Source organism: Hordeum vulgare, chromosome 6H (assembly GCF_904849725.1).
Source record: "Hordeum vulgare subsp. vulgare chromosome 6H, MorexV3_pseudomolecules_assembly, whole genome shotgun sequence".
Classification (NCBI taxonomy): Eukaryota; Viridiplantae; Streptophyta; class Magnoliopsida; order Poales; family Poaceae; genus Hordeum; species Hordeum vulgare.
In genome coordinates, this window is record NC_058523.1 from 271,894,563 (window position 1) to 271,917,012 (window position 22,450).

The following is a 22,450-nucleotide window of genomic DNA, read 5'->3' on the forward strand; positions in this document are numbered from 1 at the left end:
TTCCTCCTCTTCTTCTTCTTCTTCCTCTTATTTCTATTTCTATTTTTCTTTATCCTCTTCTTCTACTTATTCTTCTTTTTTCTCTTCTTATCCTTCTTCTTTTTTTCTTCTTCTCTTCTTCTCTTCTTCTTTTCTTCTTCTCCTCTTCTTCTTCTTCTTCTCCTTCTTCTCCTTCTTATTTTTTTCTTCTCCTCTTCTTCTTCTTCTTCTTCTCCTCCTCCTCCTCCTCCTCTTCTTCTTCCTCCAAAAAACTAAATAAAAACAAGTTAATTTCCCATGGGAGGTGGGGGTGTGGGGGCTCACCGACAGGGGCGGCTGTGTCGCCGTGGGCGGCGGGGCCAGGTGTGTTGGGGCGGCGAGGCGGCGCCGGCGGTGTTGGGGCTGCGGGGCGGCACCGGGGGCGGTGGGGCGGTGGTGGGGGGTTGTGGGGCAGCGGCGGCGAGGCTGTGGGGCACCAGGGTGGCACCGGGGGCGCGACGGTGGTGGCGGCGGTGGGGGTCGGGGGAGAGGAGGGGAAAGAGTGGACGTTTGAGAGAGAGAGAAAGAGGGCCGGGGTGGATCGGGACGGACGTTAATAAATTCAGTAGATTTGTCGTCTGTTGGCGGATGGCAAAGGGTCTAGACTCTTTGCCGTCTACCTCAGGACTCTTTGCCGTCCGCTAGCAGACGGCAAAGAAACGACTGTATTTTGACCTAACCTTTCCTCGGCCAGGAGGGACCAGCCCAAAACTTTGTCGTCTGATGTCCTCATCTTTGTCGTCTGCGGCTGACGGCAAAGAATCTTTGCCATCAGCCAGTTCTTTGTCGTCTGCTTTGTGGGAGCTGACGACAAAGACACTCTTTGCCATCAGCCAGCAGACGACAAAGATTTGGCAGATGGCAAAAAACTGATTTCCAGTAGTGGTTGCTGCTACTGCTACTTGGGGTGGGATAGAGTTGAAACCCATGAGTTATCGAAAGCAAATCTTGTTTTTGGCACGTGGATATCTAGATAAGAATTTAGAAAAACAATTAGAATATTCAAATATTAGGCTTTAATTAGTCTACGAACTTGACAAACAAGCTACATGAAATATATAATCAAAACATAAGCATGATTAGTTGGAAGGGAATTCAACAATAAAGATGCTTACCAACAAGTAATGCCACTAAACAGTAAAATCACTTGCTGATAGTCAAGTACGAGACGTGCAACTACAAGAGGGAATGTGAAGTCAATATGGATAGTTTGACAATGGAAATAGTACTTAGCTTAGCAACGTCCTACCCAATACCTACTTTCTACCCACATGCGCAATTGCAAGGTTCGGCTGATTAAGACGCTCGAATTTATCTACAATGGTAGAGCATTGTGTTTCTAATTCAAGTTCAAAATTGACAAGAAGCAATGGAATATAACTGTTAATATGGCAATCTTTACGAAGATGAATCCCTCCTTCCTCAAAGTCAACACGCAAGTTATTTGCTTCCTTCCGAGCTTCCTTGAGAGCAGGGCACCTTCACTCTCAGGTTTTGCTACCGCGTTGTATAAAGTAGTATTTGTGTTCATGTACTCTGGAAAATCACAGAAAATGTGTGTTGCAGTTCTGGTTTGGTCATTTCACTCAGGTCTCTCCCTCTTAACGAATGTCATTTATGTTATAGACCTTAAGTGATAGCCCGAGACCGACACTCTAGAAGATTCCTCTCTCATTCTTTGTCGTCGTGCGATTAGATTGTCTGTCGCACTCATCATTGCATCATGCGCATCATCTGCATTACATCGGCGCTCCGCTGCCACCAGTTTTCAAAACTTGCATTCGTTATTAGTTGTCGGTTCTGTTTGTTTTCGTCGTTGACTGTTTTAAGTCCGATCACACGCGCACGCGCCCGCGTCATCGTTAAAATATTGTTTTTAAAAGTGTGTATAAAACTTTTTCGGGTTGGGTTGAAACTTGACGTGCAGTCTTATTTTAATATAGGGAGGCCGTCTGCCAATTTTCGTCGCAATCGGAGTCTGTTTGATACCCGAATGGTCGACAGCGGCACCGTCATCGGTTTATTGACAGATGTTTTTCGGTGTTTAAAATCTCGTTGTCGGGCCGCAAACCTCCCTCTATTCTTAGTTGTCAACACTCTACACAGCCTAATAACCTAGCCTAACCCTAACCATCGCCGGAGCCATCCGATCGCGATCCTACGGTCCGAATCGGGCTAAAATCACGTAACCCTAGCCCCTTGTCTTCAAATAGGCATCCAACCCTCCTCTCCTCGGGATCCACGCCCGAAACCCTAGACAGCCGCCACCCAGCTCCTCCTCTCTCCTCCTAGCCGCCATGCCTGCCGAGCCCAGATCGAGATCGGGCCCGGGCGAGCCCATGTGGTGCCGCCGCCGCCCGGAGCCCAAGGCTCCCGCAACTCCTTCGATCTGCTCCGAGCAGCTCGCCCCGCAGCCTCCAGCTCGCCGGTCGGACACCGAGGGTCGCCGGAGCATCACCGAACGAGGCCAGTGCCCCTGATCCGCCTCCCTCCTTCCTTCTCTTCCTCCTCCTCTCTCTAATGTCCTCTCTCCCTCATCTATCCATGCCAAAGAGTCGGAGCTCGCCGTCCATGGAGCTGCTCCTCGTTGCCGACCATTCCGCCGCTGGAAACGGACCCCTCGGTCCCATATCCGGCCAGATCCGAGGGTCCCCGTCGCGCGAGCTGCCCCGACCGCGTGCAGCGCCGCCCTCGCCGGAGCCCCACATCCCGGCCGCTGCCATGGCTCCCGCCCGGGAAGACGAGCGAGCGCAGCGCCTCCCGCTTGTTGCGATTGTGCTGGGTGCCTCGTCCGCCCCGGCCTAGCCGAAGCCGGTGCCAGGCCGAGCCCCAAACCGGCCTGCCAGACCACTCCACCGACGGCCCAAAGGCCCGAGGTGAGCAACCCAACTGCCTTGTAAAGCACCCCAGGCGACGTTTAGTTATCTTGCACCATGCCCCAGTTTTAGCCCGTCTGCAAAGATTCGGCCCGTTTAGTATTTTTTTTTAGGATTTGCGAGTTAATTTATTTTCATGAAAAATGCATATTTTCAAACGCCCGTAATTTTTAAACCGTGCGTCAGATCGCGACAAATTATATATGTAGAGTGATTAGAATTTCGCATGGAATAATATTTTTTAACTCCCATGCATAACTAAAACTGTTAACCTTGTTGTTTGCATTGGTTTGCGTGACAACGTGTTAAAACGGTTTGGTCGGTAGTTAATTAATCATAGCTCCGTTGGAGATGAGCCATATATGTATATGGACTAGAACGACGAGTAGAATCACGTGAACCACTTTGTTTTGCCGTTTAACAAACATAAAATATGGTTAGGACAAATCTGGACAAATTACAAAGTTAATGAGTGGGGTCATTTCAGAAATGCTATATGTCGTTTCCGGCCTCCTTTAAAATGCCTAGATACGTAGTTTAATTACGCTTCACCCCTTGCCATGTTTAACAACATTTAATATTGCGTGTAAATAAACGAGAGTGAACAAAATAATTAAATGTGAAATTTCGTCAATATGCAACTCGTTGCATATTGAGCTTCACTTAACGTGTAGTGTTTGATTGTTGTGAATTGTCATGTCATGCCTTGCATAATTAAACCGGTCATGCATCATATTTGGGTGTGCATCATATCGTGCTTTTGTGGTGGTGTTACCGTGTGTTGATTCTTGTTTCCGTTTTGCTTCGTCTCGATAGAGTTCTGCAAGCATGTCGGAATGTGAGGATCCGTTCGACTACGTGGGTTCGTCTGCTTCACGGAGTCGTTCTTCTTCCAAGCGGGATTACAGGCAAGATGATCATTTCCCTAGATACCATTACTATCATTGACATGCTAGTTGTCTCATTTCTTTCGCTATGTATCGCTGCCTACCACCTGTTAAATGTCAGCCTCCCAACATTACCATGAAAACCTCTAACATTTTCCATAATCCAGCAAACCGTTGTTTGCCTATGTTACCGCTTGCTCGGCCTTCTTATAGTGTTGCTAGTTGCAGACATTGTTCAAGAATTCGTCCAATTAACCAGTTAACTTGCCAGTTAATCGCTACTCTTAGGGTGAACGAATTAAATAACACCTATTCATCGTGTTAACTTGCCATGTCGATTAATCGGTCAGTTAGACCGATTAATCAGTTGTCATACCAATTAATGAGTTGCCACACCGATTAATATATACTAGCCCATTAACTGATGGGCAACCGAATCCCAAAATTTTGGCACGTAACCCCTGCCACCCCCTCTTGCTACTAAATCCTAGGGTTTGGCCCTCCTCCCGCTTCCTCATTCTCCTTTCATCCCCTCCTAACCTGGCTGGTGGCTAGTCGTGTCCTCACCAGTGCCAGTCACCACACTACACCTGCAAGATCTAGTTGCTCCGTCATTCTGGTCGCGTGCCTGGACCCCACCCCACTTGGCCACTCCCCATCCCCTCCCATGGAATGCTCCCCAATCTGTTCCTCAATGTTGTCACCAGTAGGCAAGGCACTACCATCTTTCCCCCTATCTTAGTGGAGAATCCACATTGATATATTAGTAGATTATGAATTACAATTTTGTAACTGGGTGGATGGAACTATTGGTTTTGGTTGTTATCTGGAGTATATCGTGTGATGTATGTTAGCAAGTATATGGATAAGTTTAAATGTTTAATTGATAATTTTGAATTTTGAGATTTTATATATTTGGATGTATAACGATTATTAATTTTACCTTTTGTCTATTTTTTATATGCCTACAATAGAATATTTTGGTATATTACATAGCTAGGTGCGTGGAATTATGGCATAATACATTAAAAATCAAGATATAAGTTGGCAAGTTTCTATTTAATCTACCGATTAATTGTCGACCGATTAATCCAGTTAATAGACCGATTCATCTATTAATCGCTACTCCCAAACCGACCGAGCAGTTACCGGTTACCGATTTCTTAAACATTGGTTGCAGGTGCAGTTGCTTCCATGTGCTAATCTGGGTTCCTTGTCATATCATCATATAATTGTTATTTAATTTAATGCACCTATATACTTGATAAAAGGTAGAAGGCTTGACCTTCTAGTCTGGTGTTTTGTTCCACCTTTACCGTCTTAGTTTCGGCTATGGGAGTTATGTTCCATAAATGAGCGCTCCTAACATGCTTGGGGTTGTTATGGAGACCCCTTAACTTTCGTTTTGGGATAAAGCTCGTCTGCCAAGGCCCAACATTGGTACTATATTTGTCCAACATAATAATTCTGTTAATACTGAAAAACATAGGGCGTCAAGAACCCGAGGAGTAATTCAACATAATACAAGAAAGGTCAGTGCTAATCCAAAACAGAACATTGTGTGGGGCCAACCCGAGGCAATTCGGGAGATTTCTATGAGGCCATTGTACGCGTGCATCCGTCGTGTCCTGAGAACGAGATACGCGGCTCCTATTGGAATCGTCGACATCGATCTAGTATGGGTTCCAGGCCGGCAGCCTGGGATAGCAAGGATGGACGTCGTTCTTTTATCAGGTTTTTTCGTCCGTAGACGGACCCTGCTCTTCTTCTATGTATTGTACTGATGTGACTCTAATGTAGCTTGTGACGAGTGTAAGCCAACTCATTATACTCATCTTTTCAGTACATGTATTTGCGAAACAACGAGATGCGTTTCTATCCCTATCAAGGCCCTCGCACCAAAATAAGGATAGGACCGCACCTTGGGTGTTTCACCTTACTTGAAAACGCTCATAAATTGTTATTGATGTCTTATCTCCTTCCTCCAAAATCTCCCTAGTTGGCATACATATATATTCAGTGAAAACTAAAAACACTTTGTTGTCGAGCATCCAAATTACACAACAAGCAAGCAGATCTCATCCACTCACTTATCTGAGTGTGTGTTCATACACAGCTCCGCCGAATCAATGACCAGGCAAACCTAGCCAATCATCAGCTAACCCACATCAAATGACACAGATTAAATAAAAAGTAACCTAAGAAGAGTAAGTTACATTGTTGGAGATCTCATCCATATTGCGAACAATCTTCGAGGAGGGCACCAGTTGCACAATGTGGATATTGAGTATGTCCGACTTGCATATTCAAGCAAACAGTCATAGAATATTTAGCAAGCGATTGTTAGGGTGGGGTAGTATTGGGGATCAACGAGGTTCAAAGTTTCCGTCCATAACCGTTAGATGGCCTCCTCGAGCGATGGAAGCCCTTGGCCGTGCATAACACATAGAAGTCGTATAGGTCCGTCATCGGCCTTGCCGCAAAGGTGGAGTAGGCGGCCACCTCGGCGCGGCTGGCGACAGCGACCCGCAACATCGTGGCCGCATGGGCACCGAGTGTATCGATCCTCAAGAGGGGTAGGAGGTGACAGGTGCTTCAATGGCATCGTTGATTCCGTCATGTGGTTGGTTTGTACGGTTTCTCACTCAATGACGGCTGTGCCGCCACTAACCGGAGCCTGGCTACCCTTGAGAGAGAGGAACGGGACAAGCGGGGAGGCGAAAATAACTGTCGCCACTGGGTGAGAATAAACTTCAGTGCTCTCGAGAATGGATAAAGCTCGCTAGTGCATGGGAAATCACCGTCGTTGGGTGGAGGTGCTCTAGCATTCATGTTGTTGTCCCTCTCACGCTGATTAATTTGGATTTGGTCTTTGGAGATTGATTACAAATTATTGTGATTGATTCTTTCATATAAACACGTTACTAAATAACTTGCGTCCACATGAAAAGTTTTGATTCGTTTTGATTTTTTTTCTCATTGTGGGAGATGAAGCAAAAAACATGGCGAGAGAGGGTGGTGGGAGGAGAAAAAAACAGACAAAATAAATGATGGTGGAAGGAGACAAAAAACAAATGAAATTGGGAGGTGAGACAAAAAAATCATGGAATGGTGACTACAAGTCCCCGTTTAGAGTAGAGATTTGAAAAAAGAGGTTCAAATACATATCTAGCGATTAGTCAATGTTTTATTTCAAATTCGTTATTTGTTTCCTTAAAATCAACTATTTGTTTCCTAAAGTAAATTGCATTAATGACAGAGATTACTTGATTTGGGTAAGTTAGCAAAGTTATATATGTGATATTTTGTACATTAGAAAAGTGTTGGTTACAGGGAAAGAGTGAAGAGAAAAAATAAACTGATGGAAGGGGGTAGTGGTAGGGGATGGTGATAAGTGAGACAAAAAAAGCCAAACGAAAGAAAGCTAACGAAAATAAGTCGTGAAATGAAAGCTACCAACTCTTCTTTTATTTAGGAATAGAGAAGATGATGGTGAGAGGAGGGACCAGAAAAAATAGACGAAAAAACCAGACAAAGGTGAGAAGATGATGATGGAAGGAGAAACGAAAAAATAGACAAAAGAAAACACGAAGGTGGGAGGGGAGATGAGAAAAGAACTTGAAAACAAAATGTTAATTAATATAATTCATGATGTATGAAAATATTAATTAATATGATTGAGCGATTTATGATAAGGTTAAATAATTCAGGTTCGGTCTTTAAAGATACATTAGAAGTTAATCTTGATTAATTTTTTCACATAAATACATTACTAAATATATGATGATAGGAGAAGGAATGAAAAAATCAAACAACGGTGTGAGAAAAGATGGAAAAATAAAATAAAATGATAGCTACCAACTCCTCATTTAGAGTAGAAACTTGCAACTACATGCAAAAATTTGATACATTAAGATTTTTGCAAATTATAAAATGGTATGACATGAAGTAAGGTTAATAATATAGATTGGGTGAAATATAAAAAATATTATTAATGCAATTGAACTATGTATATAAGCTTAATTAATTCAAATTTAGTCTACAAATATTGATTAAAGATTGACTATGATTGATTCTTTTCTATAAATACATGGTCAAATAACCACATGAAAAGTTTTGATGCATTCAGATTACGGGATTATTTTTTTAGTTACGATCAATTGGTATGGCAGATTTGAAAACATGCAGTAAGGTTAATAATATAAATTTGGTGAAATATTAAAAAAAATGCAATTGATCAATGTATATAAGCTTAATTAATTCAAATTTAGTCTACAAATATTGATTAAAGATTGACTATGATTAATTGTTTTCTATAAATACATGGCCAAATAACCACATGAAAAGTTTTGATACATTCAGATTACGGGGTTTTTTTAGTTATGATCAATTGGTATGGCAAGAAAATAAGTAATAAAAATCAAACTATTTAGGATTCCCGTTTAAAAAAGACTGAAGTTGGGAGAGAGAGTGCGTAGCGACGACCTGCAGTTAGGAGTAGAGATAAGTTAATTAATATCCTTACAACGAGACCTTACAATGAGACGCCTACATGCAAGTATGAAACCCATAAATTTCTACTTACCTAACTAGCCACCCATAATATGTATTGTTACATGTATATGCAAAACTATAATCCAGTCCGGCTATGAGCACAGCAACCCATAGCTCTCATTCTTCTTCCTCCGTCTCATCATCATCGTCGCCGCTACCAGCCCTATATCCCAATCCCCCCTCCTCCATGTTATCTCCCTCTTCCTCGGTCTCCTCACTATCGGCTTCATACAATACCTTCCTTGGCCACTGATGCTCCTCAGGGACAGTGACAACTGAAGATGATGGCACCGTATATCCGTTGCGCTTAGGGATCTTGGCGAGCGGCATGCTAGTCATGAGGTTCGGCTTACTTCTACGGGAATTCTTCGACACGGTGCCCCTCGACGAACCAGCTTGAGCACCAGCATTTGAATAGTGATTAGGATGTTCTTTCTTCAAATGGAGGTTAAGTTTGTACTCGTGAATATACGCCTTGCCACACCCATCATAAGGACAAACATACGGACGATCAGCTGAGGGAACTGGCGGTGTTACGGGAGATTTCAATGTGTTATGAGGCCCACCTGGGTTCATTACAGGCCCACCTAGGTTCTGCGCACCAAACTGTCTAGTCTTGTAAGTATAAGTCATGCAAGAAACTACAACTAACTACAACTGACAAATATCTCCATACATCTTACCTTCTCATGTTGTGCCCTGAAATGAGCCCTTAGTTTAGATTCCTGTGTAAATCTTCGACCACATTCTGGGTATGGGCACATATGATAGTTATCCGCAAAATGGGTTTTCATGTGTGCCTTTAAATTAAAATCCAATGAGAAAGCCTGCAATGATAACAAGGAACAAAAACAAATTAATTCCATGAGTTCCCAAATCCACAACTGTGATTAGGGAATGCCAATTTGCTGCATTGCACTTGTTCCACCAGACCCAGTGCATCCCACTAAGCTAACATAATTTCTCAAAAAAACATGAAGAAGTCTCTTGCTAGTAAGTGCCACTCCAGAATGAGCATGTTCTCATCGTTGTACACAAATAACATTTCACCGTGATTAAATATTTCTGGTAACTTGTTCGAATATACAAATTATACATGATTAAAAACCAAAATTATGTACAGAAAAGCAAAACAAGTACAGAGAAAGCATGGTATTACCTTGCCACAACCTTCATGAGGGCAGACGAAGTTCTTCTCGCCTGTATGAATAAGAAAATGCCTCTTCAACTTAGAGCTATCTAAAAATTTCTACAAAACGGAATCAGCAAAGAGAATTAGATAAGCAACTCAATATAAAAAATGCCACTGCCATATGGAAATGAATGCGCGATGTAGGCAAAAACAGATATGCATGACATAATACCTTCCCACATCCCTCGTAGTGACACACATACTGCCTCTCCCCATGCACATGGGCATGTTTCCTAAGAGCACCTGCATCAACAAAAGTTTTCCCACAGCCATCATAGCTGCATAAGAAAAGAACCTCGGTGTTGGGATCAGGCTTTGCAGTGCCTGCCCCTTGTTCCTTGTCCTTGGACTTAAGAGCAGCCAACCTATCCTCTATGAGGGAATGAAGATAAAAAATAGTAGCTGAATGAGAATGCTAAATTAAATGCAAACATGTCATGAATCCAACTAGTTTGTCCCTATTACTGCATTGCACATGACTTCTAAATTAGTCAGAAGTTGAACACAAAGAAGAGGTGTAAAAGAACGCAATACTTTAGTTGTGGACATGGGTCCACAGTACCAACGTAATAATAACAGCATGGGAGGAGTCCATGACAGAAAAGTACTTCATTTATCCGGGATTAAAGGGCATGTGAGCCACGGTAAGCCATTTGAATTTACAAGGCTGCAGCAATTACAACGTAAGTATTTCACATCAATTCCCCTCCAGTTTGCTGTGTTAATTACGACTGGCAGCATGGAGCCACCAAAAGCACTCCGGTCAATACGCCCAACCAAGAATGCAACCTATTAGGCTATTACAGCTAAGGGCATGCATGCAGCCAATTAAATTGCTACAGTCAAATAAGCCGAGGCACGTGCATGCAGTTCACTACGGCTGCACCATGGTCTTGCTGTTTTGGCCCCTGAGACCTATATATGTAATATACTATGCTCCCTAATTTTTAAGGACTTGCATTCAATTGAGGTCTTCAATATGGAATTTAGGTCACCCGTTTTGACTGGGTCAATCAATTCTTTTATCATTTAATACACCATGCTCTCTAATTTTAGAGCCTTTTTTTTACATTCAATTGAGGTCTCCAATTTGAAATTGGGTCACCAATTTTAACCGGGTCAATGATTTAAGGGGCTCTCGCTTTAGTTCTTTTACCATCTATCTAATGCACCATGTTGCCTAATTTCAGAGCTCTCCCGTTTAATTGAGGTGCTCGTTCGTTCTCGATTTTGACCGGGTCAACTATTTCTCATGGAGCTCTCTCATTCAGTTGAGGTATTTCAATTTTGATTTGATTCACGATTTTGACTAGGTCCACACCTTCTCAAATTAATCTGAAGCAACCATACTGTAGAAACACATCAGTACTGCACACCCTCTCACCACCCAACAAAGAAACGCCATTACGTGCACTGTAGCACTAATATAGTACATGCGTCCACCAACACAGAAAACTTTCTCATGTATGGGTTGATTAGCAGATAACACAAAACCGCAGTGCGAAAAAAACACACAAAAACATCATATTACAAAAAACAAAACACACTTCACTATCTTCCGCACACGTTAAACCAATTTGATCGTTATGAAATCCAAATAACATAAACGGTGCAACAAAGCACGCCTAATCCTTCTAGTAAAGTATAAACCCGAAAGGAGGAAGTGGAGTCCACTTGAAAGCATAGAGTTAGGAAAGAGTGCAATTGTATAAGGAAAGATATATGACTAATCGTGTTAGGAGAGGTCGAAGGCTTGAGCATCCGTTATATAAGGATGACATATATCCACATTTGAGGCAAACAAGAACAATCAATCTAATCCCTCTTAGCTATTCTCTTGTCACAACCTATGTCTACTCAAACCCTCGCAGCCACGCCATTTGGCGATCTTCAGCACGGTAGCTTATCCCATTGTAAATCAAGGTTCACACCATTTGGTATCACCGTATCAGAGATAGCCAACATGGCTTTCAATGCCGACTCTTTCATGGAACAGTTCCAAGGCCTCAATCCAATCTATCTTTAACGAATTCAAGATTCATATATGCTTGAGATCAAGGCACAAAAGGAAAAGGAGGCAGCAATGGCTTCAGCGGCAAACATGGCGAGCACGGCAGCAACATCATCACTGCAGCCTGAAAGTCGGCGCAGCAACGGTGGTTCGACAAGAAGCTATAGAGGTGCACGAAGAAGCAGCAGCGGCAGTTATGAGACATTCGGATGCAGAAGCTAAAGATGCAGATAGAGGAGCGACATAGGAGCAACCAGGCGCAGCCGCACTGCTAGCGAAGGTGGTGACACAACCATGCATAACAGCATCAAGAAAATCCTCTTCAGTGGAACGGTTGAGGCAGGCTATAAAAGGGTCAAGTGCTGAGCATGGACCTAGCATTGGAGCTGTCCACGAAATTGATCTGGGCCATCATGCATGTGTGGACGTTGGCTCAAGCAAAAGTTTGGTTCTGTCTGTATGTACGCATACAGGAAGAGATAATTTGGTGCATAGAATATGTAGAAGCTATCTTTCAGATTGGAAAGAAAAGCAAGATAATTATTATGCATGCAAGAGAACAAATACTATGGGATTCGTATTGGTTTGCATTTTCCATAAAACAGAAAATAGCTTTTGTTGGTTTGTATGGCATCCACCAGAAGAACGTGACCAAGGGGATGTCAGAGGTATATGCGACCAACAGGACATGCAAAGAATTCTATTGCCAACTGAAATTCAGCGGCATAATAAGGGTCATTCCTAATTTCCTGGGAGAGGATCTCGAACAGAAGTTCTCCACTGTGAAGTTTTTTGCATGGGCTTATAGGAAACAGAGAAATCAGGGTATTCCTTTCATGGTGGTTGCCTTTTCCTTGTTTTGGACCAACAGAATCAACATCCAAGGAGTCTATGCTGGAAATAACAGGTGTGTTGTACATGAAATCTGTATCTCTGCAATCTGAAAATCAGGGTGACCTTGAGATATACAGGTTGTACCTGAGAATTAGTCAAGAGCTCTAGCAAAACGTAGAGCTGCAGTCACAGTATCAGTATCACATCAATAACGGGGCTATGAAGGATTTCAGCCCTGGCCACCAACATCCAGCTCAAGGACAAGCTACTTGTCCAGGAGGGGTGTAGTGTTGTGGACAAAGGGTTCACAGTATCAAGGCAAGAGTACCAGCATGGAAGGAGTCCATGAGAGTGAAGTTTCTTTTGGGGAGATGGAGGAATTTTCCCATTTTTTCTTCTGCCCTTAAGTCTAAGGGGTCGTGTGTACGAGGACCTCTATCAACGTTTAACCACGAGAAAAGTGAAAGGAGCATCTATAAGATTGCCAAGATCCAAGAGAGGAAGACAAGGGATGTCATCCAAGTAAAATGCATTAAGGACAGAGCATACCGGCTTCTGGTGAAGGACGACGAGATCAAGCATAGATGGTGAGAGTACTTCCACAAGTTGTTCAATGGAGAGAATGAGAGCTCAACCATTGAGTTGGACGACTCCTTTGATGAAACCAGCAGACGTTTTGCGCGACGACTCAAGGAGCCCGAGGTCAGAGAGGCTTTAGAAAGGATGAAAGGAGGCGGCGATGGGCCTTGATTGTATCCCCATTGAGGTGTGGGGAGATCTTGGGAACATAGCGATAGTATGGCTAACTAAGCTTTTCAACCTCATTTTTCGGCCAAACAAGATGCCCGAAGAATGGAGGCCAATGGTTTTAAGGCAGTAAAGCAAGGCAAGGCATTGGGGAGCGACTCACCGCTTAACCGCTAAAGCATAAGGCGAGGCGACACCTTAAACACATGCATATATATCTGGCAGCCAATCAGGAGAATTAACAACTAGCATTAATATAAATCTTTCCTCTCTAAATTTGGCCAAAACGCATATCACAAAGTCGAACCATTGGATGTAGTTTGCCTACTTGACTATTGCAGAAACACTAAGAGAAGGGCCAATCAGTCATCAAAGAACAAGAGAAGCAAATGCTGGAAGGGAGGAGGAAGCAGACCGGAGAGGAGCAAGGCAGAAAAAGGAGCAAAGAACGGAGAGTCCCCCGCCAGCCCCCATCGCCTTACGCCTTACCGTTTAAGCGGTGAGTCACCCCTAGTGTCTCGCCTTACCTTGTTGCCTTGCGCCAGAGGAGAAGAGACCAAAGAGAAAGAAGCTAGCGCAGATCAAAGACGTGGACGTTTGGACAGAGGTTCTTCACCCTGCCGCCGCCGGCCACCGCCAAAGTTCAAAGCTCTCCCCCTAGAGCGCGGGACTAGATTGGTCTGCTTGACTCTCTCTCTCCACCTTCTTTTGTTTGCGCATGGAGCCCTATATCTTCCCCTAGTTTCCAACGCGGGTCCTTTGTTTCCCGCCTGAGAGCTCTAGCTATTGTAATTTGGACCAAGCCATCGACACGCGTGCCTAAACGGGCACTTGCAGACGCCATAAAGCCCAAGGCGGGCGCCTTACTCACTTGTCTTAAGGCAAGCACGCGCGTGCCTAAACGGACACTTGCAGACGCCATAAAGCCCAAAGCAGGCGCCTTATTCACTTGTCTTGAGGCGAGCACGACGCCCTACCATCAGGGAGCACCCTGACGCCTAAGCGTCGCTTAGATGACGCCTCAAGGATGCATTATAAACAATGATGGAGATAGAGTATATTAGTACCACCGTTCGAGAACAAAGGGGATGTGCAAAGTTGTACTAATTACCATGGAATTAAGTTGATGGGCCATACAATGAAGCTAAGGGAGAAATTCATTAAGAACCGCTTGAGAAGAATGACAAGTGTGACTAAAAATCAGTTTGGTTCCATGCTTGGGGGTCGATCATGGAAGCCATTTTCTTGGTACGACAACGCATGGAGAGATAGGGGGAGCAAAAGTAGGACCTGCATAGGTGTTCATTGACTTGGAGAAGGCCTATGATAAAATACCACAGACTGTAATGTGGAGGTCCTTGGAGAAACACAGTCCCAACAAAAGTACATTACCCTCATCAAGGACATATACGATAATGTTGTGACAAGTGTTCGAACAAGTGATGCGACGCCGATGACTTACCAATGAAAATAAGGTTGCACAAAGATTTAACTTCGAGCCCTTATCTTTTTTGCTTTGGTGATGAATGAGGTCACAAGGAGATATCCCATGGTGTATGCTCTTTGCGGATGATGTGGTGCTAGTTGATGTGGTGCTAGTCGACAGTAGTTGGACGGGGTGTCAGTGCACTGGAGACTGGGGTCTCCTGTGCCCCAGACTTGTGCACGGGCGCCGGCAACACCCTTGGCGGCAGTACACGAAGAAGGACCGACGGGAAGATAACCAAGGCTCGCCAAGGTCACACCCCTCCAAGGGTGTGAAAAAACAGCCCAAGCTACAAGGCCCCGGCAAGGCCTCCCTGCCGGGAAGACCCACAAGGCCCCGGCAAGCCCTCCTTGCCGGGAAGACGTCCAAGGCCCCAGCAAGCCCTCCTTGCCGGGAAGACGGGTTAGGCCACCGGCAAGGACGTCAGGCTCCCTTCGCACGCCAGGTGTCCCTCCTACCACACTGCCACCGCTCCAACGCATCCCTCATGCGCCAACACAAAGCCCAGGTGTCAAAACACCTGGGTACGTGTCGATATCACCTTGATGCAGGTCAGGGGGGCTGACAAGGCATTTACTGCCCCTGACACTGCGGTAGATAGATAGCGGTGAACCCTGTTCACTATGAAACTCGCGAACCCACTTCAGAGCACCGTTGGTGACCCCTTTGCCTATAAAAGGAGGCCCAAAGCTCAGTTCTAGAGGTTGGACCTTTTGGGGTTTAGACTCCTTGATCACCAGCCGAAAGGCAATTACTGTAGCAAGTAACCCTACGGTAAGCATCCAATACATCAAACAAAGCAGGAGTAGGGTTTTACGCGCCAAGCGGCCCGAACCTGGGTAAAAGACCTTGCCAGTGCTGATCGCTAGTTCTGCTCTTGGCGCCACCTCTCTCTCTCCGTCGAACGATCAAGGGACCCTTGGATGTTCACATAGGTGTCATTTTCCCGACATCTTTGGCGCGCCAGGTAGGGGGCTGAGAGCTTTTTCGCGAATCCGAGCGAGCTCCGCACCAGATCTTTGGAAGTTGAGCGCACCGCCGCGGTTCCCCAAAGCGGGACGCAGCGGTGGCCGCTCCACTCTGCTATAGCCTCCTAGCGCCTGCGCAAACGCGGCGCTGCGCAAGCGCAGGCCAAGGAGGCGGAGACCCCGAGTTGGATATCATCAGGTTGATGCGCCGCTCCAGGACGCTGCCGTCGAGGGTGTGCCTGGGGGCTTCGGCGAGGCCTCTGGCGCATACTCAGGCGGACGCACCTCTGCGGAGTGATGCATAGCCGTCGAGGATGCGCCAACAGGTCCCGAAGCCCCGGCACGCGCTCCAATGAAAACGCTTTCCCCCTGGAAGTGTCGCGCCGCTGCCAAAGATGCGCTCAGGGGATCCGCCGGCATAGCCTGGCCAAAAAGAGAAAAAGGAGTTACACCCCGGTAACCCCTTCCCTACGCGATAGTCAGAGACTATCGGCAAGAATCTTGTCGGCGGGGAGGTTGTCGGGAGGATGTAACTGCCTGCTTGCCGGGGATCTGAGGCCTCGGCAAAAGATCCAGACATTGCGGGAAGAAGTGTCGCGGCACAACAGATAAGTGATAAAAATTCTAGATAAATTTTTTTAGTAGATAGGTTGTTTCCTTTCTAGAAGTCCCAATCTTTGTTTGAGAAACCTGTGCGTAGAAGGAACCTTGCCAGGATCAGTGCACCTTGTTTCTGTTTCGAGCTCGTTCAACGACCTGAATGGCCACAGAGCACCTTCACACTGTTTCGAACTTGCTCAGCAGACCAAGCGGCTACGCAGCGCCTTATTTCGCACCGAGCCGCGCTCGACGATTTAACGGTTGCACTGAGTGCGGCAAGGAGCCTTGCCAGTAACAACCCCTCCGACGAACTGCTAAGGATCCGTTCCTCAAAGCACTAGCGGCAGGACCAATCACGTCGGCAAGCTTCCGGAAAACGCAGGGGATCAGACAAAAAGGAAACAACATTTCATTCATTTGTTTGAGGCAAACTCAGACATATTACATGGATGATTTTTTGCTACTCTAACCTATGGTACTGTCTTTGGCGAGGGACATGCCTGCCGGACAAAAGTTCAAGAAGACAAACAGCGGCAAAGCCCCCGGCGCAACCCAAGCTGGCTCCTACTGGACCAGCACTGCGCGGAGGAGAACGGGGCCAGAAGGGACGACGGAGCTGGGAACCAAGCGCTGCCCGCAATATGCGGCAGCATCGGTTCTTTCGGCTTGTCGTTCCCAACTCAGGAGGAGGAGGGCCATGGAGTGATGGTGATGGTGCAACCGGCGGTCAGTCCGAGGTCAGATCCTCGTACCCAGGCTTAGCCTGCCGAGGATCCGACCCGTACCCGCTGTCGCTCTTGTCTGTCCCGTCCTTGTCGCTCTCGTCTGTCCCGTCCTTGTCGCCCTCACGCGAGGAAGGGCTTTCAGTCCCGCTCGAGCTCTCTTTGCAGCAGCTGAGGCGTACACCTAGGCTCCCGTATATCTTGACGGAGAGCAGGTTGTCCGCCATCATCTTGAAGCGAAGAACGTGCCCGTCCCAGAGATTGTGGGCACGAGCGAAGCTCTTCCACCCACGGCCAAGGACCAGGAGCCGAGGCCCCGGTTGCTCCACGGCCACCGGTACGGCGCCATTGCCGCAGCCATGCACTCGAAGCCACAACATCGGGAGCTTCTCTTCGCTCATCGCCCTGGCGAAGGCGGCGGGGAGTTGAAGTCGGGTCCTGATGCGGCCTTGCAGTTTGACGAGGAACTCCAACGGAGTCCTCCTTTCAACGTGAGTCCCCGCTGGAACAAGCCTCGGAGAAGATGGGGTTGCTGGAGTAGCATCCCGCCTTCCCTGGCCACGGCCTCCGCGGCCCTCGCCCTTTCGCCACCTCGGGCGCTCGGGCCACCCTCCGCGGCTGCGGCCCCTGAAGTTGTGGCATGATCGGAACGGGATCCTCTCGCCGCTCTGGCGGCCGATGGTGGCCGTCCTCGTTCCCTAGCCATGGTTAGGGGCGAGCGCCACCTGAAGCTAAGAAAGATACTGCAAAAGAGGTTGGGGCTGCTGTGCGTTTCAGGAGTTGGATGGATGAGCAAAACCCCCTTGCAAACCCCCTAATTTATAGGGCGGGGCGCGGGGGCTAGCCCTCCTCGCTCCAGAAACCGCCGCCCCTCTCGCCCAATCACCCACGGTCACGAGCGAGCAGGGGGGCACCCTGCTGCACCAATGCATGCGAGGGCGGGCCCTGCCACGATTGCGACCTTTATGGCCACGATCGCCACTTGCCGGACTGTTACTGCGCATGCCTCACGCGTGGCAGTAATGCCTCAGGGAGGTGGGACGGCCAGTATGCGCCCACCTCTACACCTCGCGCGCTCGATGCGCGACATGGGGAAAGGCCACTTGCAACGGCTCCAAGCTGCCAAGTACCCTATCACAGAAGCTCGTGCACCACTTCGGGCCTGGCCCAACGACGCCTCGCGCGCGTGTGTGGCCCAGGCCCGGGGGCTCCTGTCGGTGCACTTGAGACTGGGGTCTCCTGTGCCCCAGACTTGTGCACGGGCGCCGGCAAAACCCTTGGCGGCAGTACACAAAGAAGGACCTACAGGAAGATAACCCAGGCTCGCCAAGGTCACACCCTCCAAGGGTGTGAAAAACCAGCCCAAGCTAGAAGGCCCCGGCAAGCCCTCCCTGCCGGGAAGACCTCCTTGCCGGGAAGACGTCCAAGGCCCCGACAAGCCCTCCTTGCCGGGAAGACGTCCAAGGCCCCGGCAAGCCCTCCTTGCCGGGAAGACGGGATAGGCCACCGGCAAGGACGCCAGGCCGGCAGGCTCCCTTCGCCCGCCAGGTGTCCCTCCTACCACAGTGCCACCGACTGCCACCGCTCCAGCGCATCCCTAATGCGCCAGCACAAAGCCCAGGTGTCAAAACACTTGGGTACGTGTCGATGTCACCTTGATGCAGGTCAGGGGGCTGACAAGGCATTTACTGCCCCTGACACTGCGGTAGATAGATAGCGGTGAACCATATTCACTATGAAACTCGTGAACCCACTTCAAAGCACTGTTGGTGACCCCTTTGCCTATAAAAGGAGGCCCAAAGCTCAGTTCTAGATGTTGGACCTTTTGGGGTTTAGACTCCTTGATCACCAGCCGAAAGGCAATTACTGTAGCAAGTAACCCTACAGTAAGCATCCAATACAACAAACAAAGCAGGAGTAGGGTTTTACGCGCCAAGCGGCCCGAACCTGGGTAAAAGACCTTGTCGGTGCTGACCGCCAGTTCTGCTCTTGGCGCCACCTCTCTCTCTCCGCCGAACGATCAAGGGATCCTTGGAGGTTCCCATAGGTGTCATTTTCCCGACACGAGGGTTAACAGAAAGTTAAGAGTTGTGGAGACAGACTTTGGAATCCAAGGTTTTAGGCTTTTGGTAGATCTAAAACCGAGTACGTGCGATTTCAGTAATATTAGGCACAAGGAGGAGAAGGAGGTTAGCATTGATGGGCAGGTGGTACCTCGGAAGGACGCCTTTCGATATTTGGGGTCAACGTTGCAAAAAGATGGTGATATCAATAAAGATGTGAGCCATTGAATCAAACCTGGATGGATGAAGTGGTGCCAAGATTCTGGCTATGTGACAAGAGTACCACAAAAGTTAAAAAGGTAGGTCTATAGGATGGTGATTCGACATGCGATGTTGTATGGCGCTAAATATTGGCCAACTAAAAGACGACATGTCCAACAGGTATGTGTAGGAGAGATGCACATAATGAGATGGATATATGGCCATACAAGAAAGGATAGGGTTCAGGACGATGATATATGTGATAGTTTGGGTAGCACCGATTGAAGTGAAGCTTGTCTAACATCATGGTTTGGACATATAAAACGCAGGCCTTCAGAAGCACCAGTGTATAGAGGACAGATAAGGCGTGTTGATAATGTCAAGAGAGGTCGGGGTAGACCAAACTTGACATGGGAGGAGTTCGTAAAGAGAGATGTGAAGGACTAGAATATCACCAAAGATTTAGCCATGGGCAAGGCCGCGTGGAAGTTAGCTATCCACATGCCAGGACCATGACTTGGTTTTGAGATCTTATGGGTTTCAACTCTAGCGTACCCCAACTTGTTTGGAACTAAAAGGGTTGTTATTGTTGTTTTTGTAGCATAAAGTAAAGTGAAGGGCAATTAGGCTAGCATGTATACAGATATGGCTAGGGTAGGCGTGCGTACCTAGGCTGCTGTCCAATAGTGGCGCTGCCCTAGTGCCTCGCCCTCCTTCACCGTGCTGCTGAATAGTAGTGCCCACTCCTCCAGCAAGCAAAGTGGCTGGCACTCACTCAGAGGATGTCTTATATTTGGGCACCATGCCGCAGATCTGGGCACCTGAGGGGTCTGAACCAGCTATCCAAAATGTTGGGGTCAGTATGGTGGGCTTGTGTGACAGGGCTGTGGCCTTGGGCGGTGAGAGCAGAGCCTGCTGGCGTGCAGCATGCGGTGGCCTCTATTGAGGAGCGGTGGGCCGGCAAGGGTTCTGGCCTATCACTGCTCTACATGCTATCGAGAGACACCTGCTGTGTGTTGATGGCATTGCTGTGGATTTGGGCAAAAGACAAGACAGTAGCAAGTGTGTTTCAGTGCCCATGTGGGTTGTGGTTGGCGATCCGCTGGATCTGGTCGGCACAGAAATTCACCCTGGTGGGCAGTTTTTGGTGTTGTCGATGATGTGTAAGCGACATGACTTCAGGCCCCACAGTTAGCGGATCACAGAGTAAGTTGTGCCTTAAAATCCTAGAGGAGTGGCTCAAGTACCTGCGCCGGCGGTGCAAGGATGAAAGCTGATCTGCATCAGCTTCAGGCAATGCAGATGACGAGTTTGTTTGGGCTTCAGTTTCGACAGATTCAGCTGTGGACTTGCTGTGCTGGCAAAACTGCTGTGCTGAGGAAACAGCTGTAGTGAAGGTTAGTTGTTAGGCAAAAAAATGTAGCTGCGGAAACGACTGTGAGCTGGTGAAAACGCTATGTTTCACGAGGAGGGGGGCGAAGGGGGAAAATAGATCATGCCTGTTGTGGCCTTTATGACATAATTACGACCAAACACCAAATGTTGGAGGGGCAAGGGAAACAGCTTTGGCTGTGAAGTACACCAAAACATGCTTTGAGCTGTTACACTGAAAATAGCCCGAAACAGTACAATTGTTCTAAAATAGCTGTTTGTTTTAGCTTTTTTTAGTCAAAAAACTGCCCTGAAGCTGAAACAAACAGGGACGACATCTGGTAGCTTGGGTATTCATTGTGATACACATGGGGTGCAGCAACATGTGGCAATGCAACATGCAGGCCGTCGACATTAGTCAGTGAGTTTCAGCATGGGCAGGGCATCTTGCGCGCTCTTCTCAGGCCTGCCAGGGCTAACTCCTCATTGTGTGGGACAGGCCGGATTTGGCCTGCCTCTTCATTGTGTGGGACATGCCGGATATGGCCTACACGGAGGGGGAGGCAATGCCCCAGTGCTGCAAGGGTGTCTTCAACAGTGATGTGAGGCAGCACCATTGTTGGGCCGTCTTCAAGAATCACAACAAACGTTTCCACTGGTCAGCCACGTGTTGGAAGATGAAAGGCTTTTTTAGTGGTGTGTATATTATACTTGCCTCTAGCGGCCGTTAGTTGCTATCTTGCTGGAGGGGTGTTAGGTTGTAATGGCCTAGCCTTAAGCTTGTAATCATTCTAGGCGCAAGGCTTTGGCTTTCTCGAAAGTTAGGCTAGTCTGCACCTGTGACCAACCAAACCGAAGCCTCTATCTAATAAACACCCGGTAGAATTTGAGCACCGAAAACCACAATAACAGCCAAAGAAAGATCATGTCAAGCAGCAATCGCAGGCACGATTACTAAGCAACAGCAAGTCAAGGTAAGAATTTACAGCAGCGACAAGAAGGCGAGGTACCTCGCACCCACTTGTAAAGCGCACACGGGCCGCCGGCGATGACGAGGTCCTGCGGAACCCTAGGAGAAGGACGCAGCGCAAATAGTTCAGATCTATATTACACGAAGCAGAGTAGAATTCGAGGGTAGTAGGGGTTGGGGGACAAACCACTCCTTCACCCATCGGTAGGGGCGGTGGAGTCCCTGCATCTCGTCTCCCCGCGGGGCAGAAGGCGATGACGGCGTTATGGATGATTGTTGCAAGGGAAGATTCGGATTTGGGCTTGGGGCTGGGGCTGGGGCTGGGGCTGGGAGGGGCGGCGACTTATGTTTACCGGGCTACGGGTGGGTACGGACAGGGAGGGAGGCTCGGAGTCGGATGGCATGGTGGATGAGGAGCAGCATGTCGTGCTGCGAGGAAATCTATGGCTACGCCTCGCGGCCGCGGCTGCTCCTTTCCCATCCATCATCTCACAAGACCAAAGGCAAATGAAACAGGTCTCTTGAGTTGTTTTCCGGTTGTGGGGGCGTCTAGCAGGCACACAGGAGTGGATCATACCTGGCCAAACGGCCCGGCAGAATCGTGCAGCCACGCACAGCTCGTCGGGACACGATTAGTAAACGGGCCCGGCCGTGCCGGCCCACGTGCCCGGTATCAGGCCCAAACACGGCACGGGAGTTATACGGATCGGCCCGTCGGCACGTCACACCTGCTGGCCTGTTAGGATTTTAGTATTTTAAACCGCTATTTGAGTCGGTTTCGGCCTATTCGCTATTATTTGTACTGATTTTAATATATTGGACTGTTTTTTTGATTGATTTTGATCTATTGGGCTTTTATTTATCTTATATATATATATAATAAAAATGATAAACAGGTCGTGTCGTGCCGGCCCGCGTGTCCAACCTCCAGGCCCAGACACGGCCCGAGG

General features: G+C 47.6%; 1 protein-coding gene across 4 annotated transcripts; it reads right to left on the reverse strand.

Annotated features, from left to right (window-relative positions):
• Positions 1-8,272: 8,272 nt before the first annotated feature.
• LOC123404541 (zinc finger transcription factor YY1) lies at positions 8,273-21,991 on the reverse strand. Of its 4 annotated transcripts, none has more exons than XM_045098468.1 (6): positions 21,688-21,991; positions 21,541-21,599; positions 9,700-9,770; positions 9,495-9,584; positions 9,019-9,162; positions 8,273-8,941 (listed from the first exon to the last, which is right to left on the reverse strand). In XM_045098468.1, the coding sequence occupies exons 1-6, from the start codon at positions 21,726-21,728 to the stop codon at positions 8,453-8,455; spliced, it is 894 nt and encodes a 297-aa protein (XP_044954403.1). In that variant the 5' UTR covers positions 21,729-21,991; the 3' UTR covers positions 8,273-8,452. The 4 variants fall into 4 exon arrangements, with proteins under 4 accessions (XP_044954403.1, XP_044954401.1, XP_044954400.1 ...); XM_045098466.1 differs by having other exon boundaries at positions 8,273-8,929; positions 9,700-9,899; XM_045098465.1 differs by having other exon boundaries at positions 9,700-9,899.
• Between the last annotated feature and the right edge of the window lie 459 nt (positions 21,992-22,450).

What these genes read in the sequence shown, in the direction of transcription:
- LOC123404541 (XM_045098465.1), bottom strand. Translation starts at nt 21,728, where the DNA reads ATGCAGGGACTCCACCGCCCCTACCGATGGGTGAAGGAGTG. An exon ending in TACCGATGGGTGAAGGAGTG is followed by an intron (nt 21,600 to 21,687) that starts GTTTGTCCCCCA and finishes TCCTTCTCCTAG; the next exon opens with GGTTCCGCAGGACCTCGTCA. An exon ending in TCAGGGCACAACATGAGAAG is followed by an intron (nt 8,942 to 9,018) that starts GTAAGATGTATG and finishes AAGACTAGACAG; the next exon opens with TTTGGTGCGCAGAACCTAGG.